Source organism: Elephas maximus, chromosome 8 (assembly GCF_024166365.1).
Source record: "Elephas maximus indicus isolate mEleMax1 chromosome 8, mEleMax1 primary haplotype, whole genome shotgun sequence".
Classification (NCBI taxonomy): domain Eukaryota; kingdom Metazoa; phylum Chordata; class Mammalia; order Proboscidea; family Elephantidae; genus Elephas; species Elephas maximus.
Window position 1 is genome coordinate 66,221,951 of NC_064826.1, and position 25,220 is coordinate 66,247,170.

The 25,220-nt window shown below is 40.8% G+C and overlaps 1 protein-coding gene across 2 annotated transcripts in view; it reads right to left on the minus strand.

The window, feature by feature from the left end:
- Window positions 1-25,220, minus strand: part of SLC25A13 (solute carrier family 25 member 13) — a 240,248-nt gene that overhangs the window by 121,462 nt on the left and 93,566 nt on the right. For both annotated transcript variants that reach the window (XM_049893073.1, XM_049893074.1), the window contains one exon: window positions 16,228-16,343. In XM_049893073.1, the coding sequence (XP_049749030.1) occupies window positions 16,228-16,343 (116 nt within the window). The remainder of the gene's footprint in view (window positions 1-16,227; window positions 16,344-25,220) is intronic.

Here is a 25,220-nt window from a genome sequence, read left to right on the forward strand (position 1 = left end):
TCACCCATGAAAGGAAGCCAAAAACTAGACCAGCCATTTATTGTCCAATAACAGCGAGAACCGTGTTCCCTTGGAGAGCTTGTTCAAAATATATTCCTCCAAGCCCTGCGCCCAAAGATTTTGCTTCAGGAGATTTGAGATGCAGCCACGGAGTCCAGCGTTGTAACAAATACCTTCATGTTAATACAATGAGAAATGATCTGCCTTATTGACAAGAATCCCTCCTATTCTAAAATCTGATGGATCTATAAATTCTCAAGATTGATGCACTATTTAAGCCATCATAGTGAATGCCGGCTAATAGGAAAAAAAGAAAGGTAAATGCAGGCAGGTATTTAGTATCAGATATTAACTGTCTAACATGCATCAACTAAATCAATGGATGTATAGGGGTATTTGGTATCAGATGTTAACTCATACATGCATCAACTAAATCAATGGCAGGAAAGCAAACTGAAATGTTTTCAATCTAGTGGAAAAAGTATTTTTACCTGGTAGAAAAAATCATTAGGAGTCTTTCCCAGTATCAAAAGTTGGTCACTTAAAAATGGTACGTGGAGGCATATACCAGACAGTGGTCACTCTCTGGATGTATACCAAAAACCAAACCCACTGCCGTCGAGTCAATTCCGACTCATAGCGACCCTATAGGACAGAGCAGAACTGCCCCATAGAGTTTCCAAGGAGTGCCTGGCGGATTCGAACTGCCAACCTCTTGGTTAGCAGCTGTAGCACTTAACTACTACACCACCAGGGTTTCCCTCTGGATATATAGGGGTTTTTTTTAGTCATCTGTTGTGTTATTACCTTTCACTACCACTGCAGAAAAACACAACCAAAAAACTTCCCCTCTTCGAAATCCTTAAAGCAGTACAAAGGCTCTTAATTCATTCTCTAAATGCAAGTGTAACATCTATATTGTTTTTAAAAGTCAATTTCCTATGCTAGTTTGCTTAGACGGATGTCATCAAAAATAATTTCTTGCAAAAGCATTAGCATACATTTAACCCTACTTAAATGCTTCAAAAGCAGATGTACTACAAATGTACACCCACAGTGATCCCATATTAGTATAAAACTGTTTTATTTCAATTAAAATGTCTAACTATCCACCCCCAACATACACCTAAACTGTAATTTTCTCTGAGAACTTCCAATATGTTCTTGATTTTGTTTCCTTTATCAACCTATCAGAGCAAACTCTGCCTTGCAAGTGTTGGAAGAAATCAAGTCATTAGCAGCAAGATTACAGCAAATTTTCCAATTTAGAAAAACTGTATTTTTATCTCTCTCTCGTACTGAAAGAATAATGGTATAATTTTACTATTTTTAAATGAGCAGTACAGTTTAAAATAGGCAAATTTTCTCGATGCTCCAAGTTCTAGAACTAGCTTTTCGCTTTTCGTGTTCTCTTCTCCCTTCATCTTTTACTTAGACACACACACACACACACACACACACACACACACACACACACACACACACACGAGAGACAGAGAGAGAGGGAGAGAGGGAGACGGAGAGAGAGAGGGAGAGAGAGAGAACCAAGTCTCTCCACACCCTGACAGTCTTCTAAAGAATGCTTAACCTTCAGGCAGCAGTTAACTAAGGAGTGGCTTCACAGGGTTATTGTCATTTACTCTCCAATTGACATTCTTCCGCCTTCTCAACAGGCCTGCCCTTTTTTTTACCCTCCCCATTTTAAGAACGGAGTGATGAAGTAGCAAAAAGTACAATATTTTAGTCATCTGAGCATGGACAATTCTCAAATTATCTCACCAACTGGAAGTGCTCTCTGATACTACTATCTTTCAAAATTGAAGCCATTACGGTCAATCGTGCAAATCCGCATTTAGCTTTTTGTAAATAATGGATTTTTGACCCAATGAACTGGAACAGCTTCTGAACAGTCTCTAGGGTTTCTGACAAGATATTCAGTACCCAGGCATGCCACAATTCTTATCAATGTTGGGATTGTTTACTTTCAAAACTCACACTGTTCTTATCTGAAATTCTTATTTAGTTTTGGAGTGTGTGTGTGTATAAGAAGATATACTCAGATCCAAAAATAAAATAAAATCTACTGTAGGACAATATGCTTCTTTCAGCAAAATATTTTTGTGAAACCACACACACACAAAAAAACCTTATCTGTGCCTGCATTTTCAGTCCCCCAAATATTAACAGAAAACTTCCACCAAACAATGCCCCCTTCTGACTCAACCATTTTTCTTCTCATCTTTTTTGAGTATTTCATTTTCCAGGTGTCTTTACAAAGATAATAATGAACAATCTCCTTCCCAGTAAGCTTAAAAAATTATGGCTGAAGGTTTGTCCTCTTCTAGTCCAATCCTGGCATTCCTTGGGCTTTTTATATTTAACGTGAAATTTGAGTGTTCATCTTCAGAACTCGTCATTTCCATACTTTTGGTTCTCATCATTTTCTGTTATCTAAATAAAAATGACCGAAGTGGTTTGTTTCTACACATTTCTTCATGCCATGTGGCATGTCTGTTTTCCCATAGCACACTAACTTCGTTTTTTGTCACAGCAGGTGTGTCTGGACAAAATCTAACTGTGAACCTAGAAATGGACCTTATCAACAACAATGTACAGGTCAGAGAATTAACTAGCTGAGAAGGACCTTAGAATGTGCCTTGTTCGTTCTGTAGATTTTGTTTAGGTGTCACACACAAAAGAAAGGTCCTGTTCAAATGAGTCTGATAAATGTTAATTTAAACAGTTATAAACAGGTAGTTTCCAGATTACGAGCGAGTTCCGTTCCTAAATCTGCCTTTAAGCTGAATTTGTATGCAAGTTGGAACAGTTAGGTATGGTTCGTATCTAACATCAGTTAGTCAAATGTTTGTTTTAGTATATAGTGTACCTTTCTATGCATTAAAAATATTAAAGAAACACTTCCAAATACATTAAAACTTAATAATATAGTAAAAATAATGTTTTAATGAGCATCACAAAGTATTACAAGTCATCCTATGAACCTTGAATTTTTAACATAATAGATTTTATGGGAGTTGGTTTAACTATGGGTTGTACATAAGTTGGATGTTTGTAACCCTGGGACTGACTGCCTATAGATTTACTTTCTGTGGGTCTTCACAGAGCCTTAATATACTAAAAATTTTAAGCTTTATGATTTTCTATTTTGTTCTTCCTAGTTGTTGTAAAGTTAGTTCTCACTTATCAGGACCCCATTAATGTCCGAGTAGAACTGTGTTCCATGGGACTTTTGAGGGCTGGTATCTTGGACGTAGATTGCCAGGCTTTTCTGCTGAGGTGCCTCTAGGTGGACTTGAACCTACAAAGTTTCGGCTGGCAGCAAGTATGTTAACCATTCGCACCACCCAGGGACTCAATTTTCTACTAGGAGAGAGCCTTTTTCACAGAACACTTATTAACAGAAACAGTAGACACTACTCCAAAGGAGCTAAACTTGCAATATCTTTCAATAGTGAAAATTAAAGGATAAAAGGGCACTGTAGTTCCCAGTAAAAAGGCAAAGCTGGGCTAGTTTCTTCTGGACTCCAGTCCAAATGACCAAGCTGAAGTAGCAAAGCTGTTGAGGTTTCCCAGTGTGGCACAAGGTGTGGACTAGCTTCTTCCATTCCGGACCTCATGAAGACGGAACAAATTCCCTTTCAGAGATTTTGTTAGACAGCCAACCAATGGCTCTTTATCTATTTTTTCTAATTCATTAATGGCTCTGTATTTATTTCAGTTATAGAAAAAAAAAAAGGCTTTTTAAACCTGTTTTTAGTATTACACGATGGATTGTTTGGATATATTTCTTTGCCTTCAAAATCAGAAGGGACCCAAAGACTGATAATTATTTTATTTTTAAGTTACACAAAAACAGTTCCACAATCAATTTTTTTACAATAATTCTAGAAAAATCTTAAGTACAATATATATTTACTAGTTCAACAGCCTCTCTATAAAAAGCAGTTTTTGCCTTTTAGTAGATCACTGATCCCTTTGCGATTGATTTAAAGCTGTGCAATCTCTCTCCAAAAAATGCCCAGCTAATGTTACAAACAACTGTGGCAATCCATGGAGTCCTGACACTTTTCTAGGACACACACGCACACACACACACACACCCACACACATACCATCATTACCACCACCAACAGTATCTGGATAATGAAATTGAGTCCTTATGTTCATATACTAGGAATGATAACTTTAAACTTGCATATAAAACTTATTTCATGAAATTCTGTTCACTGTAATCCAAAATTCAGAGAAGACAAGAGGAAGAGAAAGACATGTAATGAAAAAAATAGATTTTAACCAAGGGAGATGCTATGGTATAATACTTATGCTACAGGATTTTTAGAGGGTCAAATTGTAACTTTCATGAGACAAAAATAGGATTGGTGTCTTACACTACTGACTTATTTGACTCAGCGTTTTGTTTTCAAGGTTCACCTATATTGTGGCATGTATCTATTGAACAAGACTATTAATGTTGCCTATTACAGATACAACTGAAGGAATATCAATAAACAGGAATATGTACATAGTCAAGATAATGTCTTCAATCAGCATCATGAAATGATGTGCCACATATTTCACATTAACACTTTCATTAAATACACGAACACACACTGTTTCTTAAAACTGGCTATGAAAATGTTTTGCTACGCAGCATCATTAATTAAAAAAGTTGGTAACATCAAAGTGTTTGGAAAACTACCCTTCACATTGTGTCTGCCCCAACATGCTCAAACGCCAGGTAAATCCTTTTAAACCGAACTTTTCATTCCTCCACTCACAAAATGGGGATGACTACCTGCTTGCTTCACGAACACACTGTGAAGACTAAATGATCACAGGCATGTTGTCCCTAGCTTTGCTCACTCCAATCAATGCAACAAAAAATTATTTGCAAGCATCACTTTGACTCTGTCCTTGTCCTCCAAGTAAACCTATGGTGGTTCCCACTTGCCTTAAAAAAAAAAAAAATTACTGTGGTAAAATATATATAACAAAGTTTGGCAGTCGTCATGGACTGAATTATGTCCCCCCAAAAATATATGTACCAACTTGGTTAGGCCATGATTCCCAGTATTGTGTGGTTGTCCTCCATTTTGTGATTGTAATTTTATGTTGAAAGGATTAGGGTGGGATTGTAACATCACCCTTACTCAGGTCACCTCCCTGATCCAAGGTAAAGGAGTTTCCCTGGGGTGTGGCCTGCACCACCTTTTATCTCACAAGAGATAAAGGGAAAGGGAAAAGGAAAGGGAAAGGGAAAGGGAAAAGAAAGGGAAAGGGAAAGGGAAAGGGAAAGGGAAAGGGAAAGGGAAAGGGAAAGGGAAAGGGAAAGGGAAAGGGAAGCAAGCAGAGAGTTGGGGACCTCGTACCACCAAGAAAGCGGCACCAGGAGCAGAGTACATCTTTTGGACACAGGGTCCCTGTGCCTGAGATGCTCCTCGACCAGAGGCAGCCTTCCTCCAGAGCTGACAGAGAGAGAGAGCCTTCCCCTGGAGCTGATGCCTTGAATTTGGACTTTAACCTACTACACTGTGAGGAAATAAATTTCTCTTTGTCAAAGCCATCCACTTGTGGTATTTCTGTTACGGCAGCACTAGATGACTAAGACAACAGTTTAACTCATCAGTACCATGTTCTGCTACTACCATCACTATCCATTTCCACAAGTTTTACATCGCCCCAAAGAGAAATACAGTACCCCTTCACCAATAACTCCCGTTCCCTCCTTTCCCCACCCCCTGGTAACCAGTAATAAATTTTGGACTCTATACATTTGCCTATTCTACATGTTTCATATAAGTGGGATCATATAGTATTTGCCTTTTTGTGTCTGACTTAATTCACTCAGCATAATATTTCCAAGGTTCATCCATGTTGTAGCATATATCAGAATTTAATTTCTTTTTATGGCAGAATACCATTCCAGTGTATGGAAAACTTAGCATCAGATATTGGTGATGGTCGCACAATATGACTGATGTAATTGGTCTCACTGGGAAAAACGCTAAATTGGCAAATGTCTTATCTATATGAAGCCCTGCTGGCAAAGTTCTTAAGAGCTACAATGAGCTATGAATGCTAACCAAAAGGGTGGCAGTTTGAATCCACCAGTTGCTCCCTGGAAATCCTGCAGAGCAGTTCTACTCTGGCCTATAGGGTCGCTATGAGTTGCAATAAACTCTATGGCAACGGGTAACATCTGATATATCCTGAAACCAGTGTGGGTTGACACATACCCACTTCCATTATGAAGGGCTCACCAGATGGCTCATGAGTATAAACACCACCAGAGGGAGGCAGTATGGCACAGTGAATCAGAGTCAGCGGAATCAAGCTGCCATCCTGGCTCCACATATACAACTCTGCGGCTGTGCCCAAGTTACTAAACCTCTCCATACCCATTTCCTCATCAGAAAAAAAATATAATAGTATCAATCTTCTAAAGTTATGAGGATTAAATAATAAATTACATGTGCAGTGCTTAGCCCAGTGGTTGGTATGTAAAAAAAAAAAAAAAAATGTAGTAAGTGATCAACAAATTTAAAGATATCTAAAAATGATGGTCACTTTCCTTCTCTCATGAGAGTATGCAACACATCTTTGTAGCAGAATAAGCTCAATGGGTACTACCTGGTCCTTCTTGCTTTCTTTTGACCCTCCTCTTATTCCACAACCAGTTGGGAGCCAACTCATATAGATTCATTTTAAGAAATGGCCCTGGAGGGGTCCAGAGACATAGCTCTAGTACAAGCATTCATGACCTTGATTGATGTGGAATCTCCCAAGTGACCACCACCACCAGACCCCCATAGCTCCAATTCTTCCTGAGATACACAGTCCATATCATGCCACCTCAGTGTTTACAAATCTTCAGTCCCTCCTCAAGGTTTGCTCAGAGAGCCTCCATCCCTGTCTACCAAAAAAAAAAGTTACCCTATTTTACAGTATAGATAGTATACCCTGACATCACACTGTATTTTATTTGTTTCCAGCCTGTTACCCTAAAATATAAAGAAGCAAGGAATTTTTTAGTCTTATTTGCTGCTATCTCCAGTCCTACATTGTAGTAAGCATTCAAGACATACCTCTAGTTTTGCTTATTTTCTTGATACTCTCATCCAGTTCAATGGCTTTAAACACCATTTGCTAATAATTCACAAATTTTTCTCTCCCAAATTCCACACTCATATAGCTAAGTGCCTATGTGACACCCTTACTTAAATATCCAATACATATCAAACTAACACATCCAAAAGGGAGCTCCTGTTCTTCCCTAGCCTCTAAAACCAAACCTGCAGTCCTCCCCATCTCAGCTGATAACAGCTTCACAGTTCCAACTGATCTGGCCGAAGACTTTGGAGTCATTCTTGGCTCCTCTCTCTCATATACTCCACATCCAATCCATCAGAAAACTCTTGACTCTCCATTTAAATTATAGCCAGAAGTTAACCACTTCTCCCCATCTCCACTTCTTTCCCCACCCACCCTGATCCAAACCACGTTCATCTTTCAACTGGATTATTGCTGTTCTCTGTTGTTCTACCCTGGCCTCTCTATGGCCCATTCTCAACACAACAGTCAGAGTGATACTGTTAAAACATAAACCAGATTATGTCACTGCTCAGCTCAAAACCCTGCAATGGCTCCCTAGTTCCCTTACAGTAAAGGTGAAGTCCTCGCCTTGGCCTACAGGGCCCTACCTGATGAGATCCATTACCTCCCTGAGCTCTTCTCTTATGGGGTTCCCTCAGCCTTATTCAGCCTTGCTGTTCCTCGAAAGTACCAAGCACATTCAGCCTTAGAACCTGGGCAATGGCCATTCCTTTTCCCTGGGACAGTTACCCTCCTCCCTCATCCCCATATCTATATGGCAAGTCCCTTTACCGTTTGCAAATTTTTGCTCAAAAGTCACTTTCTCAATGAAGCCAATCCTGAATACTCCATTTAAGATAGCAGCTCATTCCCACATCTGTTTCACTACTCTTAACCCCTCTTACCATGCTCTACTTATTTCTTCCGTTATCACTTATCGCCGAACTATATAATTTGCATATTCATTCTGTTTATTGTTTATTGTGTTTCCTCTGTTAGAATGTAAGCCCCATGAGAGAGAAAATCTTTGTTTTACTTACTGGCGTATCCCAAATGACTAGAACAGCCTTGGCACATAATAGTTGCTCAATAAATATCTGCTGAATTAATTAATTTGCTAGATTAAGGAACAGATTAATTTGTTGAATTAATTAAAGAATTAACTGATTAACCTCTTTCTCTAGATATTCAAGGTCATCTTCAACAGGACACCAATCTACCTTTACAATTTCATCTTGCCCTCTTCCCCTAAAATTTCCATATACTGAATTCCCTATGAGGCCTTGAACACATCCCCCCCAACAACCCTCCACTCTAACTAAGCATTTGTTCACTTGGTCTACTCTACTCCAAACCCTCTTCTCTCCACCTCACTTCCAGGGTACATTTTGAATGTTAATACCTGTTTGTGTGACTTTTGGTGCCTTTTGTAAACTTCTTTCATATTCCAGGAGGATAGTCTCCTTCTTTAAAGATGGACCTGGGTCTTACTTACCTTTGGATGCAGGCAACACCTAGTGCAGTACCTTACACAGAATAGGTAACTGGTAAAGATGCTGATTAAATCACTTGACAGATGGGGAAAGGGCCAATCGCTGTCAAAGCGTGGCGTGGTCACATGCTTACTGACCCAGATCCTGGTGCCCAACCCTGTTCTCTTTTCATACTACCACTTCATCTACGTCACTCTATGCCCACAATCTGGCTTTGTATTCCATGGTGGCAGACAGCCCCAAATTCCTACTCCAAAGCAGCTGTGGGTACCCCTCATTCTGCTGCAGTGGGACTCTGACTCGAGGACTTCAGAGAAGAGTTGGAGGTGCCACAGCATAATCCCCACAAGCAATAAGCATGAAGGTGAACTGCCGGCCCCACTTGAGTCATGAAGAAGGCTTCCCTCAACCTCAAGTCCTTATCTTATGCAATTCCCTGGTCCATGCACCCAGGGTATGGGTCTCAGAAGTAAGGCAGCTAAGGGCCCACACCTTGGAGTCAGGCCTCACTGGATTCCAATCTAAGTTCCTCCCATGACTGTGATTAGCTGTGGGAACTTAGACTTTTATGAATTTTTGGTCCTCATTTTTCTCATCTGTAATAGGGACAAAAGCACCACCTCGTATGGTTGTTATGAGGATTAAACACTATATGAGGAGGCGGGGGCAAGATGGTGGAATAGACAGATGCTTCCAGCAAGCCCTCTTACAACAAAGACCCAAAAAAACAAGTGAAACGAATATATTTATGATGGTCTAGGAGCCCTGAACATCAAAAGCAAAATTAGAAAATGAACTGGAGGCAGGAGGACGAAGACATGGTTCAGGAGCTCAGAGGAGTTACTGGACCTGAATCGCGGAGAGCCCTCAGACACCATTCCCAGGAGCGGTTGCAGCCAGCTGATACTAACATTCCACTGCAGTTTCCTCAGGGAGAAGCAGCCAGCCACATAGCCTACTAACACCTCCGGAACCAGAGAAGAATGGTACTCTTGGCAAAAGCTGAGTACTTGCATATATTTTACAGCACCCTCCTCCTCCCAAACCAGCTTCAGTGGCTGTTGATTTCCCTGGACCTGAGATAGGCCCTGTTGAGCACCTAGAGCCAACTTCCTGGCCTTGGAAAAGGAATAAATTTGTAATTAGGGGAAAAGATAATTTGCCAGCTCCACTAACCGGGGAGCTCAGGACAGAAGCGGCTCCTGCCCAGGCATAAATAGTCTGTGGACTCTGAGTGCCTTTCCCCCATGCATGGACCTGTGTGGGCCTATTTCAGGAGAATAGGCCCTTGTTGGCAGACTACAACTGTTTCAGCTGTGCAGTGAAGAGGTGGGTGTTTGATGTTTGACACCGCTTTGACTATTAAACAGGTTCCTCACCTAGCAACATCAGGGGACTAAGGACTGATGGCTCCGCTTGGGTCACACAGCCACCCGTAACAGGGGTCCAAAGATAATGGTACCTCCCAGTTCTTACAACCAAAAACAATGGGTGCCCATGGTCCATCTGCAGAACCCACCCACCTGTACATTCTAGGGGACAGGGACATGCTTTCTTCAGAGACACTTGGGGGATGATTCTCAGCCCCCTGTCTTGTTCAGAGTGTGAACCCTTGCTACAACCAGATACCAGTACCTATGCCAATCATCCTTGCTCCTCTAAGACTGTAGGGCAGAGCCTGTACCACATACTTGATGATCACCTACCTGGACACCTGAGCTGAATTCAGGTAAGAAAAGTGAATGGACTCCGAGACTGATATACCTGATAACAGCTCTAGCCATATGGGGAACAGGATGTCAGTGCTCCAAAGGCAAAAATAATCAAGCTAGCTCACACTAGCAATCCATTTGGGCATATGAAAACAAAACAAAGCAAGAAGGTACGATACAGTAAGCAAACATAAAATAAACTAGTACAACAACTTATAGATGGCTAGGAGACAACAGTCAATAACAAGTCACTTAAAGAAAAAGACCATGATTGCCTCAACAAGATCTCAGAACAAAGAATCAAGGGATCTTCTAGATAAAAGTGCCTTTCTGGAATTACTGGATGCAGAATACAAAATATTAATATACAGAACCCTTCAATACATCAGGAAGGAAATCAGGCAATACACAGAACAAGCCAAGGAACACACAGATAAAGCAGCTGAAGAAATTAAAAAGGTTATTAAGGAACATAATGAAAAATTTAATAAGCTGCAAGAATCCATAGGGAGACAGCAGTCAGAAATTCAGAAGATTAACAATAAAATTACAGAATTAGACAACTCAATAGAAAGTCAGAGGAGCAGAATTGAGCACATGGAAGGCAGAATTTCTGATCTTGAAGATAAAGCACTTGGCACCAATATATTTAAAGAAAAATCAGATAAAAGAAATTAAAAAAAATGAAGAAATCTTAAGAATCATGTGGGATTCTATCAAGAGAAATAACCTATGAGTGACTGGAGTACCAGAACAGGGAGGGATAACTGAAAATACAGAGAATTGCTCAAGATTTGTTGGCAGAAAACTTCACTGATATTATGAAAGATGAGAAGATATCTATCCAAGATGCTCACCGAACTCCATATAAGGTGGCTTTTAAAAGAAAGTCACCAAGATATATTATAATCACACTTGCCTAAACCAAAGATAAAGAGACAATTTTAAGGGAACCTAGGGATAAACAAAAAGTCACCTACAAAGGAGGGTCAATAAGAATAAGCTTGGACTACTCTACAGGGCATCATTAAAAAAAAACAAGACAAAACCAAAGCCGTTGCCGTGGAGTCAATTCCAGACTCAGAGAGACCCTACAGGACAGAGTTGAACTGTCCCACAGTGTTTCCAGGGAGCTCCTGGTGGATTCGAATTGCAGATCTTTTGGTTAGCAGCCATAGCTCTTAACCACTATGCCACTAGGGTTTCCCGTTAGAAATCAGGGAAATAGAAATTAAAGCCACAATGAGGTATCATTAAAGGAAAAATGACTGATAATATCAAGTGTTGGCAGAGACATGGAATAACTGGAACTCTCATATACTGCTGGTTTGAGTGTAAACTGGTACAACCGTTTCAGGAAACTGACAACCTACTGAATGAAGCTAAATGTACAGATTTAGTATGATCCAGAAACAAGATGTTGAGCAAGAAACCAGACCTGAAGAGTACATTCTATAATGTTCTCTTTATATTAAGTTTAAAAACAGGCAAAACCAACTAACTGATGGTGATACACGTCAGTTGTTCCTGCTGAGGGTGGGACACAATATCTGGGAAGAGGCCTCTGGAGTGCTGGCAGCATTCTCTTTCTATTCGGATGGTAGTAAAACCGGTGTAAAAATTTATCGAGATGTACATTCACGATTTGTGCATTTTTCTAAATTCATATTATACTTCAAAAAGGCATACTTTAAAATGAAAGGTAAGTAAACAAATCACTATCATATAAACCAAACCCACTGCTGTCTAGTCGATTACCACTCATACCGACCCCATAGGACAGAGCAGAACTGCCCCCACTGGGTTTCCAATACTATAATCTTTACGGAATCAGGCTGTCTCATCTTCCTCCTGCAGAGCGGCTTGAAGGTTTGAACCGCTGACCTTTTGGTTAGCGGCATAGCGCTTTAACCACTGTTGCCATCAGGGCTCCTTACTGTCCGTAAAATAAGCTAAAAATTCAAATGAAAACATTTAGACCAAATATTTTTCTCTACGCATACATCACTGCAAACCATTAAATAGAATTTACAACTCACATGGATATCCCATTTTATACCTGTTGATATCTCAAAATGTACTCATAAACATCAGGTATGAAAAAAAGCATGGTAAAAGCAAGAATATTGGAGATAAATTTTCCCTCAAAGGAAATAGGAGACTATAATGAACTATATATCAAAGGAACAAGATTGGCCTAATCAAGATCTTTTCATTGTAGCAAACACAGGGAGAGATCCAGACCTGAAAATATGGTAAACATAAACAAGGCCTCAGAGAAAACAGGGCCTGATTTCACTGAAATGTGACCCTTGATTATCTGCCCCTTGCTCTGTCTGAGTTCTGTTTATCGTGTACCAGAATCAGTGCGAGTCAGGGCATGAACACGGGCTTGCTGACAAACATCGGTGCACACTGAACTGCTGCATCAAACAAAGTCTATGTAGAAACCCAATATGTAAACATAAGAGTAACTGTTCCCACTCTGGATGAAATGCAAGGCTGTGGGACACGGGGGCTCCAGAGGCCACTCACCAAGCCTTCCCTTGCAGCCCCAGGAAGGACCCAGATGAGCCTCTGCATAGTGTGAAAATGCTGCTCAGCCAATCTGGAAGGTAAAAACGGAGCTGCCTTTCTCTCTCCTCTCCATGTTTATCCCTCCCAAAGATGCACACAGAGGAAGACAACCTTCTGAAATGTGAAAGGGTCATTCTTGGGTGAAGAGTTTACATGGAACTCAGGAAGTAACCAGAGTAAAGAACGCCATTGGATGTATATCGAACATCCTCTTATGGACAGACTGCCCAGTTACAGATCTGGATTTTCATTCTCTTAATACTATGGGTGAGAAGAGACCTGGTTGAGCAATGGTTAAGTGCTTAGCTGCTGACTAAAATGTTGGCTGTTCAAACTCACCCAGCAGCTCCATGGGAGAAAGACCTGGTGATCTGCTCGCATAAAGATTACAACCAAAGAAACCCTATGGGCAGTTCTACTGTCACACGAGGTCGCTGTGAATTGAAATCAACAGCACCCAACGGTAACATCCCATGTGTTTATAAAACTAAGATTGGCTAGGTCAAGTCCTCTTTTCTGTCCAACTCCACTATGGGTTTCCCGGAAAACATGCTTAGTGCTAGCTCTTTTAAAGGTACTTTTTTTTTTTTTTATTTCTAAAGGTACACTCCTTAGGCTGCCACACCCCCACGATATTGTTTACTTGTTCATTTGGGTATCTGTTCTTCTATATACTATGTATTTCTCTTTCAGTTTAATCCTAAATAGATATCGATAGTTTAGAAAAGCCCAGACTACCTTTTATGACCACCCACAGGGTAAGGACCCTGGCAGTTCATCATAAACGTACACCGAGCATACTCTGTGCATGTTTTCGAGATAGACAAACTCTGAAACAAAATACCTGTGGAAGGCAGGGTACTGGAGGAAGGGACTGTACTTTATTCCACAACAGTCATATGCAACTAATGATGTAACACAACTGTTTTGCAATTGCTTTTTGCATGTGTTGAAGTTTTCAAACCCAAATATTAGCTCTTCGAAGTAAGAAAACTGGAGCTTCCTGTCTCTTAACTCCTCAGGGTCAGGATAGTATTCAACATACAGCAGATGGCCAGCAAATTATTGGCTAATCAGTCAGTGGTTAAAACTGCAAGTTAAAAATAAAGGGCTTCCCAAAGAACAAAGCACAACTCACACATGCCCACAAAAAGGAAATCCTTCTTCGATCTCTCAAGCCACTTCTTTTACTAATATCTTTATAAAGGTCTTTGTTTTCCAGATAGCACCTTTACAGGCAATAGATCTTTAATCTACACACAGCCCTGTAAGGTAGATATTATCTCAATTTTATAGATGAAGAAAACATGGTTCAGAAAGTTGACATTTCCTAACCACCAACCAATAAGCAGCTAGTAAGAAAAGCAAACAAAACTACCCAACTTTTCTTCTTTCTACAACACACAGGTGATTCCTATCTCTCATAGCCTGTTTCTTCACTTACTCTTTTCTTTTAACACAGTAGCACACACATCTCTCCCTGCGCCAATGAAAATCTCCTATTTATTTCCTCCACCAGGGCCAGTAGTGTGGTATGGCTGATGCTGACTGGCATCATTGCTGCTTGACACCCAGGAAGGGAAGACTGATCAGGATCAAGGAACACCTCTGAAGCCCATTCTTCAGTCCTCCCGTCTCCAACCCAGCTCTCCTGTTCCTCCTGTCCAGATTTCCTGGGGAAGGCAGGGAGATAAGAGAACGCTCCTGTGCTGACCCAAGCACCAGTCCAGTCAGCCGGCACTGAACACACGCAAATCTACAGGCTCTCTTTGTTCATCCCAGGAAAAAGCTATCATAATATTTTCATCAAACTGGCTTCTACTTCCAAAATCACTGCCACCGTAAGCTAGCTGCTCATGTATCACTTCAAGATTTTAATGGGGGCGTTTTTTTACGTAATAAACTGGAACTGAAGTAAGAAATTGATGTTCCATGGAAAAGTTGTGGTTACAGTGGCAGCTGAAAGGATTAAAGTGATGGGGGAAAAAAAACTAAAATTATCCCAAGGAGTTTTAAATATTAAACAATCCTCACAACATGTTAAAGGTAAGCATCTGAGCTTCTAGATGATATGAGACCAAACTAGGCAAATATATCATTTTTTGCATCTGCCCTAGCTGATCTAACTATAAATAAGCTTGTCATGTCAAATGAGCATGGAGGGGTGGGTCTGAAGATTGGTAGCACAAATCTCCTACGCTGGAAGTGGTTAAGTGTACCCAAATCCAGAATCTATGCTCTATTACACCATCTGTATTTTCCTCACACCTGTATTTTTCCCCACAACACATCAAATAAGACAAGCCCAGAGGTCAAATGCATTGAAAACTGAATGAAAACATTTAAAATAGGCACATTAACCATCCCCCGAAAGCACAATCCGTATGCCCAAGCCTGTTGCCACTGAGTCAATTCTGACTCATAGTGACCCTATATGACAGAGTAGAACTCCCCCATAGGGTTTCCAAGGAGCAGCTGGTGGATTCAAATTGTCAACCTTTTTGATCAGCAGCCAGTCTCTTAACCACCGTGCCACCAGGGCTGCCTATACCCAAGGGACTCTAAAATTCTTCACGGGCAATGTTACCACTGGTTTACAGGCACAGAACACATATGCTGGACACCACACATATAGTCCAAAGGAAACATGGTCATTTCTGTCAAAAATTATCTTCAGTAGCCAGTTTATTAAAAAAAAAAAAACTGTCCTACCACTTCCCGATCTTCCTCTTTTTCTAAGTGCTTAAAAGACTTGAGGGTTTTCTGGAGCTTTGCAGCTAATCCCCGTGAAAACATTTCTGCCTTTCCAAATAAAGAAAGGCAGCAGCACGGCCGGCACACAGCTATGTCGGAGCGTAATGTTTAGAAGAACCAGGTTCTTCCTGTACCACTAGGAACCACCATCTTGTGTGCTGCCTCGGTACTCAAACAACTCCATGAGGACCAGGTAAAGACAAGTAGTATCAGGTGTATGAGTAACTCTGTTCTCCAGCAGTGTGTTTACTTCTTTGTTCCTTAAGAGGGGAGGCTCTAGTGATTGTAGAGGGAGTGGACTGAAGTCCTGTTCAGCTCTCACATTACTCTGTGAAGAGTCATGCCACACTTTCCCCCATCTAAAAATCAAACCAGAATATCAAATTTACTAAGCCAGGAACATATATTTTCAAATAGGAAGATATTCAACCTGAAACACCAAAACATTCAGTCATCTTTGCTAAGAGGGATATGGTTACTTCTTAAAAGCATGTCCATACACTTCACTCTTGGGGGAAAAAAAGTTTGCAGAAGTCCACACTTACACAGGTACGCGCACACACACTCATGCCCCTTACCAAAAGTGACTTCTCCTTTGCCAGCTTTGTCAAACAGCTGAAATGCCACCACGAACAAAGCATCAGGGGCACACAGGACAGATTCAAATGCTACAAATTCTTGAAAAGATATTAATCTGCAACATAAAACAAGGACAATGCATAAGGTTAGTAGCTTGTGGAAAATAAAAGCATATCAAAATATACACAAAAAAAGGCATAAAATGTCACATAAAGTGTCAAAAAAATAAAACTTGAATTTTAAAATAAAAGAGAATTTCCTTTTACACAGAGTGGACTAAAATAGCAATGTACTAAATCTAAAAGACATGGCAGATTTTGGGATATACTGACACACTGAATGCATTATAACTTTAAATGTAACTCTTCTGCCCAACATGTTTACGCTTCAGACCTCAATCTTTCTTCAAGAATGTTGTTGGATTCTGGAATTAAAGCTTGGGTGCTTTAGATAAAGATGTGACTGTGTAACAGCAAAATATAACAGCAGCTTTGTCATTCATCAATACCCTTACATACCATGTAAAAACAGTCCACAGGTATATTCATTCATTACTAATTATCCACTGACCACAAGTAAACTGAACCAAGGGTATTACCGGGGGAGAGGGGACAAATACAGATAAATCAGACATGAAACATGAGCCCAAGGAACTTACAGTCTGGTAAGGCAGATAACACTAGTTTAGAAATAGCAGCATACAGGAAAGACAAATCATAAGACAGGGACCAATACAATTACAGCAGAATTCTGGTAGGAAATCAAAGAAATCTTTGTGGCAGCAATGGAATTTGAACTTGTCTTGAAAATGAGTAAATTCCAAGTATGCAGTAACGGACGTAGAAGGGAGGGCATCTGGGCAGAAGGAACACCTGCAGCAAGGCACATGCGCGAAAGCTATGAGTACCTAAGGAAAACAGTAAGGAAGTGAGTTTGTTTGGAGAGTAGAGTGCATAAAAGAGAGCAGTGTGGAATGAGATTAGAAGTACAGGAGCAGAGATGGTCCTGAAGGTAAGAGCCTGGTCATTCTTCTCTCAGAAGTGACCGGAAGTCTCTAAGGAAGGTAATGACATGATCAAATCTATGCTTCAGAAACAGCATGACAGGCCAAGGGTGCTTTGATTTCCAAGGAGTAAACAGGTCCATAAATACTTTCCTAGAAATATCCCTTGCCACTACTTTGTACATTAAATTTCCAAATATCTAAATGATATGGTGAGAAAATTCAAGTCTCTGGAGGATGTGGAGAGAGGAAGAAAACAGGAATGTTTTCAAAACATGTTTTCATATGTTTTATAGAAGTGTTCATTATTTCTAAACATCTTAAAGAGAGAACACATTTGTATACAAAATGAGTTTTACAAAGTTAACTTTGTTGCTGTCCAAATGCCACAGAGAAAGGAAAAAGTCACATGGTGTGTTCAGTAAAATCTCTCTGTATTATTTGCCATCCCAAACTCATCATTCCCATGCATGGGAACACTCAGGAACAGCATGTGTTATAGTAGAGCTGCCCAAGGCATTTTACCCTCTACCACGGCGTCTCTCTCACTGAGAATCTATGTGTAGGTAAGACCAGGTGGGACTAGCAAGGGATGCAAACATGAGTCAAACATTCTTGGCTGGCCTCAAGGAGCTTGCTATCTGGAAGTGGGGAGGAGACAGGGGGAGACAGTCATGGCATATATAATTACAAGAGGCGAGTGTCACATAAAAGAAGAAATAAAACACTAAGGGACCAAAAAAAAAAAAAAAGGAGTAATTTATTCTGTCTAAAGAATGGTGGAGGGCTGCATGGATATGTGGCATTTAAAGAACAAATTTTAAAGTTGAAAAGATCTAGAGATTATCTACTTCAAACCTCCTCGATGTACTTTGGGGGAATCTGAGGCTGGAAGAGGACAATGACTAATTTAAAAAACCCACTGCATAGGGTTGATTTCAACTAAGGTGACACAACCGGTTTGTGGTATTTTAGCATGAAAATCGGGTATCCTGGTTTCCATTTGACCTCGGCAGAATTCCAGCTGGTGTGAGAAGATGGAAAGAGGAGGGAAGGGCAGAGAGAGGACATTCCACACTGAGGAAAGAGCAGAACGAAGTATAGAGTAAAAAACAAATGGGATGTGCTGTGTGCAGGGAAGAATGTAGGAGTTGGTGAGCCTGTATCTAGCAGCATGCAAGGAGTAAAAGATTGGCTTGAGCCAGAATGCCGGCCACCTGTGCAGGACCTTAAACAACAAACTCAAGAATCTATCAGACTTATATTTGTAGACAGTGGGAAGTCACTGAAGGTTTTTGCATTAATAACTGCCCGGTTCAGATCTTTGTTTTAGAAAAAGGATGAGTGTGGAAGAGGAATTTAGAGGCGGAAAGACTAGATTTGGGTAGCAGGGGCCTAAGCCAGATTGAAAACACCAGGAATGAAAAAAGAGGAAAGACTGGAGAAATACAGTAAAGGTGGGAATGACAAAACTTGGTTATGACCAGATGCAGAAGGCTGAGAGCAAGGAAAGAGGCCAGGATGCCGCCAAGATTTCTAATGTAGATAACCGGTAAATGATACCACCACCAAAGATAAGGAATAAAAAAGAAAAAGAAAAAAGTTGGAAGTGACTTGTGCAAGAAAGACCCATTCTGACCCTGTTAAAGCTGAGGTTCCAGTGGGACCTTCAAATGATGGTGTCCAACAGGAAGCCAAAAGGACTAGTATGGAATGCCAGACACAGGCCAAGGTTGCAAACGCAGACCTAGAAGTCTTTAAAGAAAGATGGCTTAAGGAGGGTTAACAGTGTGGAAAAATCACATCGATTAAGGGTAGGGTTGCACAGCTGATTATTGTAATTGCTGTCTGTAAGCTGTACACCTGTAAAAAGTTGAACTGGCAAAAGCTGTGTGATAGAATATATTTACAACAATGACAAAAAAAAGAAAAAAAATGACAATGGGGGGCTACTGAGACTGCTTACATACAACCAAACACCTCATGAGATTTGGTTCCTTTGGAGGTTTAGGGTCATGGTTTCATGGGTCGTCCCAGTTAACTGGCCTAATAATGTGTTTAGTGCTTTGTTCTACCTCCTCGTTCATTGCATAGTGCCTAGGGTCTCAAAAGCCTGCAAGCGGCCATCCAAAACACAATAGGTCTCCAGTCACCTGAGGAAGAAGGAGAGTCAGGAAGAGGAGGATATGGAATGTGTGGCTAACTGCCTCCATGAACAATTGACTCCACTGCTATGAGACCAGAAGAACAGGGTGGTGCCCAGCTGCCATGAATATTTTGATTGAAGATTCTATAAAAGAACCCTGATCAAAAAGGGAAAAACGCAAAACAGAATTTCAAATCCTCATAGACTCCAGACTTCCTGGAGCAATGGAGGGTGGATGAATCCCTGAAACTACTACCTTGAAATAATCTTTAAATGTTAAACCAAAAATATACCTTGAAACCTTCTCAAAACAAAACCACTTTAGCTTAACTAGTAAGAAAGGTCTGCCTTGAGGATTATACTCTTTTAAGAACTCTCTATCAGGGATGAATTGACAATGGCAACTCAAGAGATTAGATAGGATCCTTAGGGGGCAACAAGTTTATATTAATGGGGGAGGAACAACTTAGAAAAGGAAAGCGAGAATGGTTGCACAACCCAAAGAATATAATCAGCGTCACTAAATTGTACATGTAGAAATTGTTGAATTGGTGTGTGTTTTGCTGTGTATATTCTCAACAACAAAACTAAAAAATAAATAAATTTATATAAAAAAAAGAGAAAGATGGCTTAAAGCTGTCGATGAAACCTCCCAGAAACATTCCATTGAGGGAATGTTTCATTTACCTCTTAAGAAATACTTTAACAAAGGAGAGCCTCTCACCCCACCTCACCACATCCCAGACAACTAGAACAGGATGAAGGCTTTCTTCTGGTTCCACTCCTTGCGCCCTGACCCCTACCTCTGAGCAGGCGCAAGCCATGCAGACACCCTGAGCTCACCAGTTTAACTTGCTGGCAGTCTGCTAGGGCAGGAAACAGTCATATTTGTTAAATTATGCACAGACATTACATTAGTCAAAGGTGAATCACATGGTGCGTTATCTAAATAGAGGACTTTTTTTTAATCATCTAAATAAAGAAAGGCTTCAAATGCAATAAAGAGAACATCTTGCCTCTCTCAAAACAGTATGAGAAGCCTGAAGGCTACATCTGTGCGTGAACAAATCCCCCCCTGGCAAAGCCCAAGTGTTTTTTGTAATCATAACTGAACAACGAATAGTATTTTAGGAATGTTACTGATAACAAGGAGCCTGGTTGTGCAGTGGTTAAAGTGCTTGGCTGCCAACCAAAAGGCTGGCACAGGAAAGAGATGTGGCAGGCAGTCTGCTTCCGTACAGATTTGCAGCCATGGAAACACTATGGGGTAGTTCTAATCTACTCAACAGCAACTTTTTTTTTTTTCCCTGAAACCAGAAAGGTATGTAATTTGGTAATCCTGTTAGATACAAGTATTATACATCTATGTAGGAGGTATATAGATTGAACCATGAAATCATAATGTATTACTGTTCATCAAGATCATTTGGATTTTCAAGGTAATCTGACTAGAAGGCTATCTAGAATAATTACATAGTGCTATAGTCATTTACAGCACGGTATCTAAAAACATTTACATATATTTTAGTATAAACAGTACTTTAGTCTTGCTTTACAGATTTAACGGGTATTAACATGAGTTACAACAAAGAATACAAGCTCAATCAAGTTCAGAGCTGGCTGGTGAGCTCACTTAGTTCCTTTCCCACCCCCCAACCTCTTTGACAATGATAGATGCCCTTCAAAAGAAAATCACAGGATTTTCATTAACTCTATAACTAGTATCTAAGAAGCAGTATTTCACACTAACACTCACTTGCATCAACTAACACCGAAGCAAATCCAGAGATAACGGGGAGAACACTGGTGGTTCAGGGGTAGGATTCTCACCTTTCACTCAGGAGACCAGGGTTTGATTCCTAGCCAATGGACCTGTGCACAGCCACTACCAGGCTGTCAGTGGAGGCTTGTGTGTTGCTATCATACTAAACCAGTTTCAGCACAACTTCCAAACTAAGACAGGCTAGAAAGGCCTGGCAAACTACTTCTGAAAATCAGTCAATGGATCACAACAGTCTGAACTCCAACCAATCATGGGATGGTACAGGACCGGGCAGCATGCCATCCCACTATGCATGGGTCACCCTGAGTCCATGGCTTACTCAACGGCAGCTAACAACAGCAAGGCATCTAACTACTCTTTCACAATTCTCATGCTACCAGAGATTTTTTAAGCAAGTCATGTTTGTTTTCCAAATCACTAGAACTACTGTTCTTATTCTGGAAGCCATTTACAACACCAGCAGCTTTATAACTCTTTTAAAGAGCAGCCAAAACAGTTAAAGTGCTGCCTACTACTATAAAAAACTATGCCAAAGGGAAAAAATACATGGGATAGAGGTAAAATGTCGATTGCATCTGCATACTATGCTTAGAACAACCTGAAGGTTTTTGTTTCCTAGGGCTGCCATAACTGCAAATTGGGAGCCCTGGTGGCACTACGGTTAAGCGCTCGACTGCTAACTGAAACGCTGGCGGCTTGAACCCAGCTGCTCCACAGGAGAAAACACCAGGCGATCTGCTCCAGTAAACATTACAGCCTTTTAGGAAACCCTGTGGGGAAGTTCCACTTTGTCCTATAAGGTCGCTATGAATCAGATTTGACTCAATGGCACACAATAGCAACAACATAAGAACAGAAGTTTATTATCACAGTTCTTGAGACTGAGGTCCACAGTTGGCTGGCCTCAAGGAAGCTGCACTGATTCCTTCTGAAAGCTCTGAGAGAGAACTATTTAATGCCTCTCTCCTAGCTTCTGGTGGTGGTGGTAGTTGCCATCTAGTCAGCCTCCCACTCATGGCGACCCCATGCACAATGGAGCAAAATGTTGCCTGGTCCGGCACTATCCCCATGACTGGTCACAGATCTGACTATTCTCATTCACAGGATTTACAATGGCTGATTTTCAGAAGTAGATCACCAGGCCTTTCCTCCCAGTCCATCTTGGTATGGAAGCTCCACTGAAACCTGTTCAGCATCACAGCAGCGTGAGTCCCCACTGACAGGCAGGTGGTGGCTGTGCATGAGGTGCATTGGCTGGGAACCAAACCCAGGTCTTCGGTATGGAAGGGGAGAATTCTACTCCTGAACCACCAATGCCTTAAGCTTCTAGCATCAGTTAGGTGCCATTGAGTCATTTTCAACTCAAAGCAACCCCAAGTGACAGAGTAGAACTGCCACATAAAGTTTTCCTTGGCTATAATCTTTACAAAAGCAGATCACCAGGTCTTTCTTCCATGGAGCCACTAGGGAAGTTCAAACCACCAACCTTTCAGTTAGCAGCCAAGCATTTAACCTTTTGTGCCAGGTCTTCCTTGGTTTGTGGGTGCAGCATCACATCCCTATGTCAACCTGTCTCTGTGTATCTTCTCCTCCTTTTGGTTTGTAGGATTAAGACCCACCCTACTCCAGTATGACCTCTTGTTAAACTGATTTCCAAAGGTCATGTTTGCTAGTACCGGAGTTAGAACTTCAACACACCTTTTTTGGGGTGCAGTAGAGTAAATTACTTAATATGGCCCTTCTAACCATGGTCTTTGTGACTTTCACAAAATGATTGGGTTGGAACAGGGGAAAAGTGGCAAGTAATAAGAGAACTAGAGATATATTGTTCAACGGGTTCGAATGAAGGAAAGACTATTGCTAGATTTAGAGAAAGGAGGTGGGGAAAGTCTTACTGAAATTAGGAACATAAAACATCAGCATGAACGCGTGATCAAGTGAACATGAGATCAGTCTTGACTCAGGGAAGATGTGATCAAGTAAAGATGGAAGTGAGAGAAGGAGAGTATATCAGCCACAGTGTGGGTTCAGCACCTGCTCTGTGTTCTGGGCGCAGGACAGCGCTAGAAATACACAGACGAAGAATGTAATCTCTGCTCCCCAGAACTGGTGGTCCAGTGGGGTAACAGGTAGGCCAGGAGCCAAGGAAGGAAGACCAGAGATGAAGAGTACTAAGAAGTGCAGATTTGCTGGAGTGGAGGTAAGACAAATGGAAAGACTGATGATCCCCTCCTGATTGTGAAGGGCCCTTAATGTACGCAAAGGTCTGAGTTTTTTAGTGACACGATCAACTTCTGCTTCAGAAAGTTTGATATGGCAGACAAGTGGTAAAAGAATTGGAAGGGGTAAAGAATAGAGCTGGGGACAATCCAGGAAAGGGGCCATAAAGACCTGAGGGAGAAAGAAGGGTTCCTTATTCCAAGAGGAAACCCTGGTGACATAGTCATTAAGTGCCACAGCCGCTAACCAAAAAGTTGGCAGTTCGAATGCATCAGGAACTCCTTAGAAACTCTATGGGTTAGTTTTACTCTGTCCTATGTGGTCGCTATGAGTCAGAATTGACTCGATGGCAACAGGTTTGGTTTTTTTTTTTTGGTTTATACCAAGAAGATGTCAGTGTAGAGTACTACGATCTCTGCAGGACTATTTTACAACACAACAAGAGTCTTAAGAGAGTCTATATCCTTTGAGATGAGCCCTGGTGGCTCAATGGTTAAGTGCTTGGCTGCTAACCGAAACACTGGTGGTTCCAACCCATCAGCAACTCTAAGGGAGAAAAGAGCTGGTGATCTATTCCCATAAAGATTAAAAAAAAAAAAAAAAAGATTACAGCCTATGAAACCCTATGGGGCAGTTCTACTCTGTCCTACATGGTTGCTATAAGAATAGACTCTGTGGCACACAACAACATACATTTTGACACTGCAATGCCACTCGGGCTTTATCTTAAGAAATAATTTATGAATGCGTCGAAACTTTTCACCACACGGATGTTCATGAAGCACTGACGACAATAGTGAAAAAAATGAAAACAACCTCAATATACAATGATATGACACTGATAATAAATAAAGGTGCATTCACACACAGAATACTATCCAACCATTAGAAATCATTATAAGCAAATTTGGGATATTAAGTAAAAGATATACTTACACTAAGGTAAAAAAAAAAAAGTAAGTATACAACAATTCCATTTTGTAAAAAGTGGACAAAAATAACAATTCACATACACACGCAATCTGAAGGATACACACCAAAATGTTAGCGGTGGGTATCTCTAGGTGATTAAATTGTCAAAAAAATTTTTCTTTTTGCTTGCATGTATTTTCTAATCTTTTCAATAACATACATGCTGTATTATTTCTGTAATAAGAAAAATTAAAATTTACAGAAAAAAAAAAAAAAAACAGCAAGGACCTAAACTTGGGAAGCAGCAGAATGAATAAGAGGTTGGAGGGGAAAAAAAGGCAAAACCAGAAAAAAGAAAAAGAAACATTCTGAAACAATCACACTAACTTCTGGTTATCCAAGGTGGATAACCTCCAGTTCTCTTCCTCCCTGCTGCTGTTTCTTCTCACTGGGCAGTGGCTCACATCCCATGTGGTCCCTTTCATCTCCCTCCTATCTCCTATCTCCAGGCCAGCTCTGCAGCTATGGAAGTTGAAGCAACTACACGTAAGGATCTGCCCTGTTCATACTTCAGGAAGTTTGGCTGTAGACAATACACTGTATCAAAATCCAATTACCGGAAGAGGGACCAAGATGGCGGAGTAGTCAGGAGTTTCCGATAAACCCTATTAAAACAAAGACCTGAAAAAACAAGTGAAACTATTACATTTATGACAAGCTAGAAGCCCTGAACATCAAAGGCAAAGTTAGAAAACAGACTGAGTGACGGGGGAGGGACAGACTAGTCAGAAGCAGGAGGAGTTACCGGACCTGAATCGCCAGGATCCCTCAGGCACCATTACCAGGAGCAACGGCGGAGGAATGGTGGCAGCTTTCAGCTGCAGTTTCCTCAGTGAGAAACAGCCAGCTGCACAGCCTACTCACACCT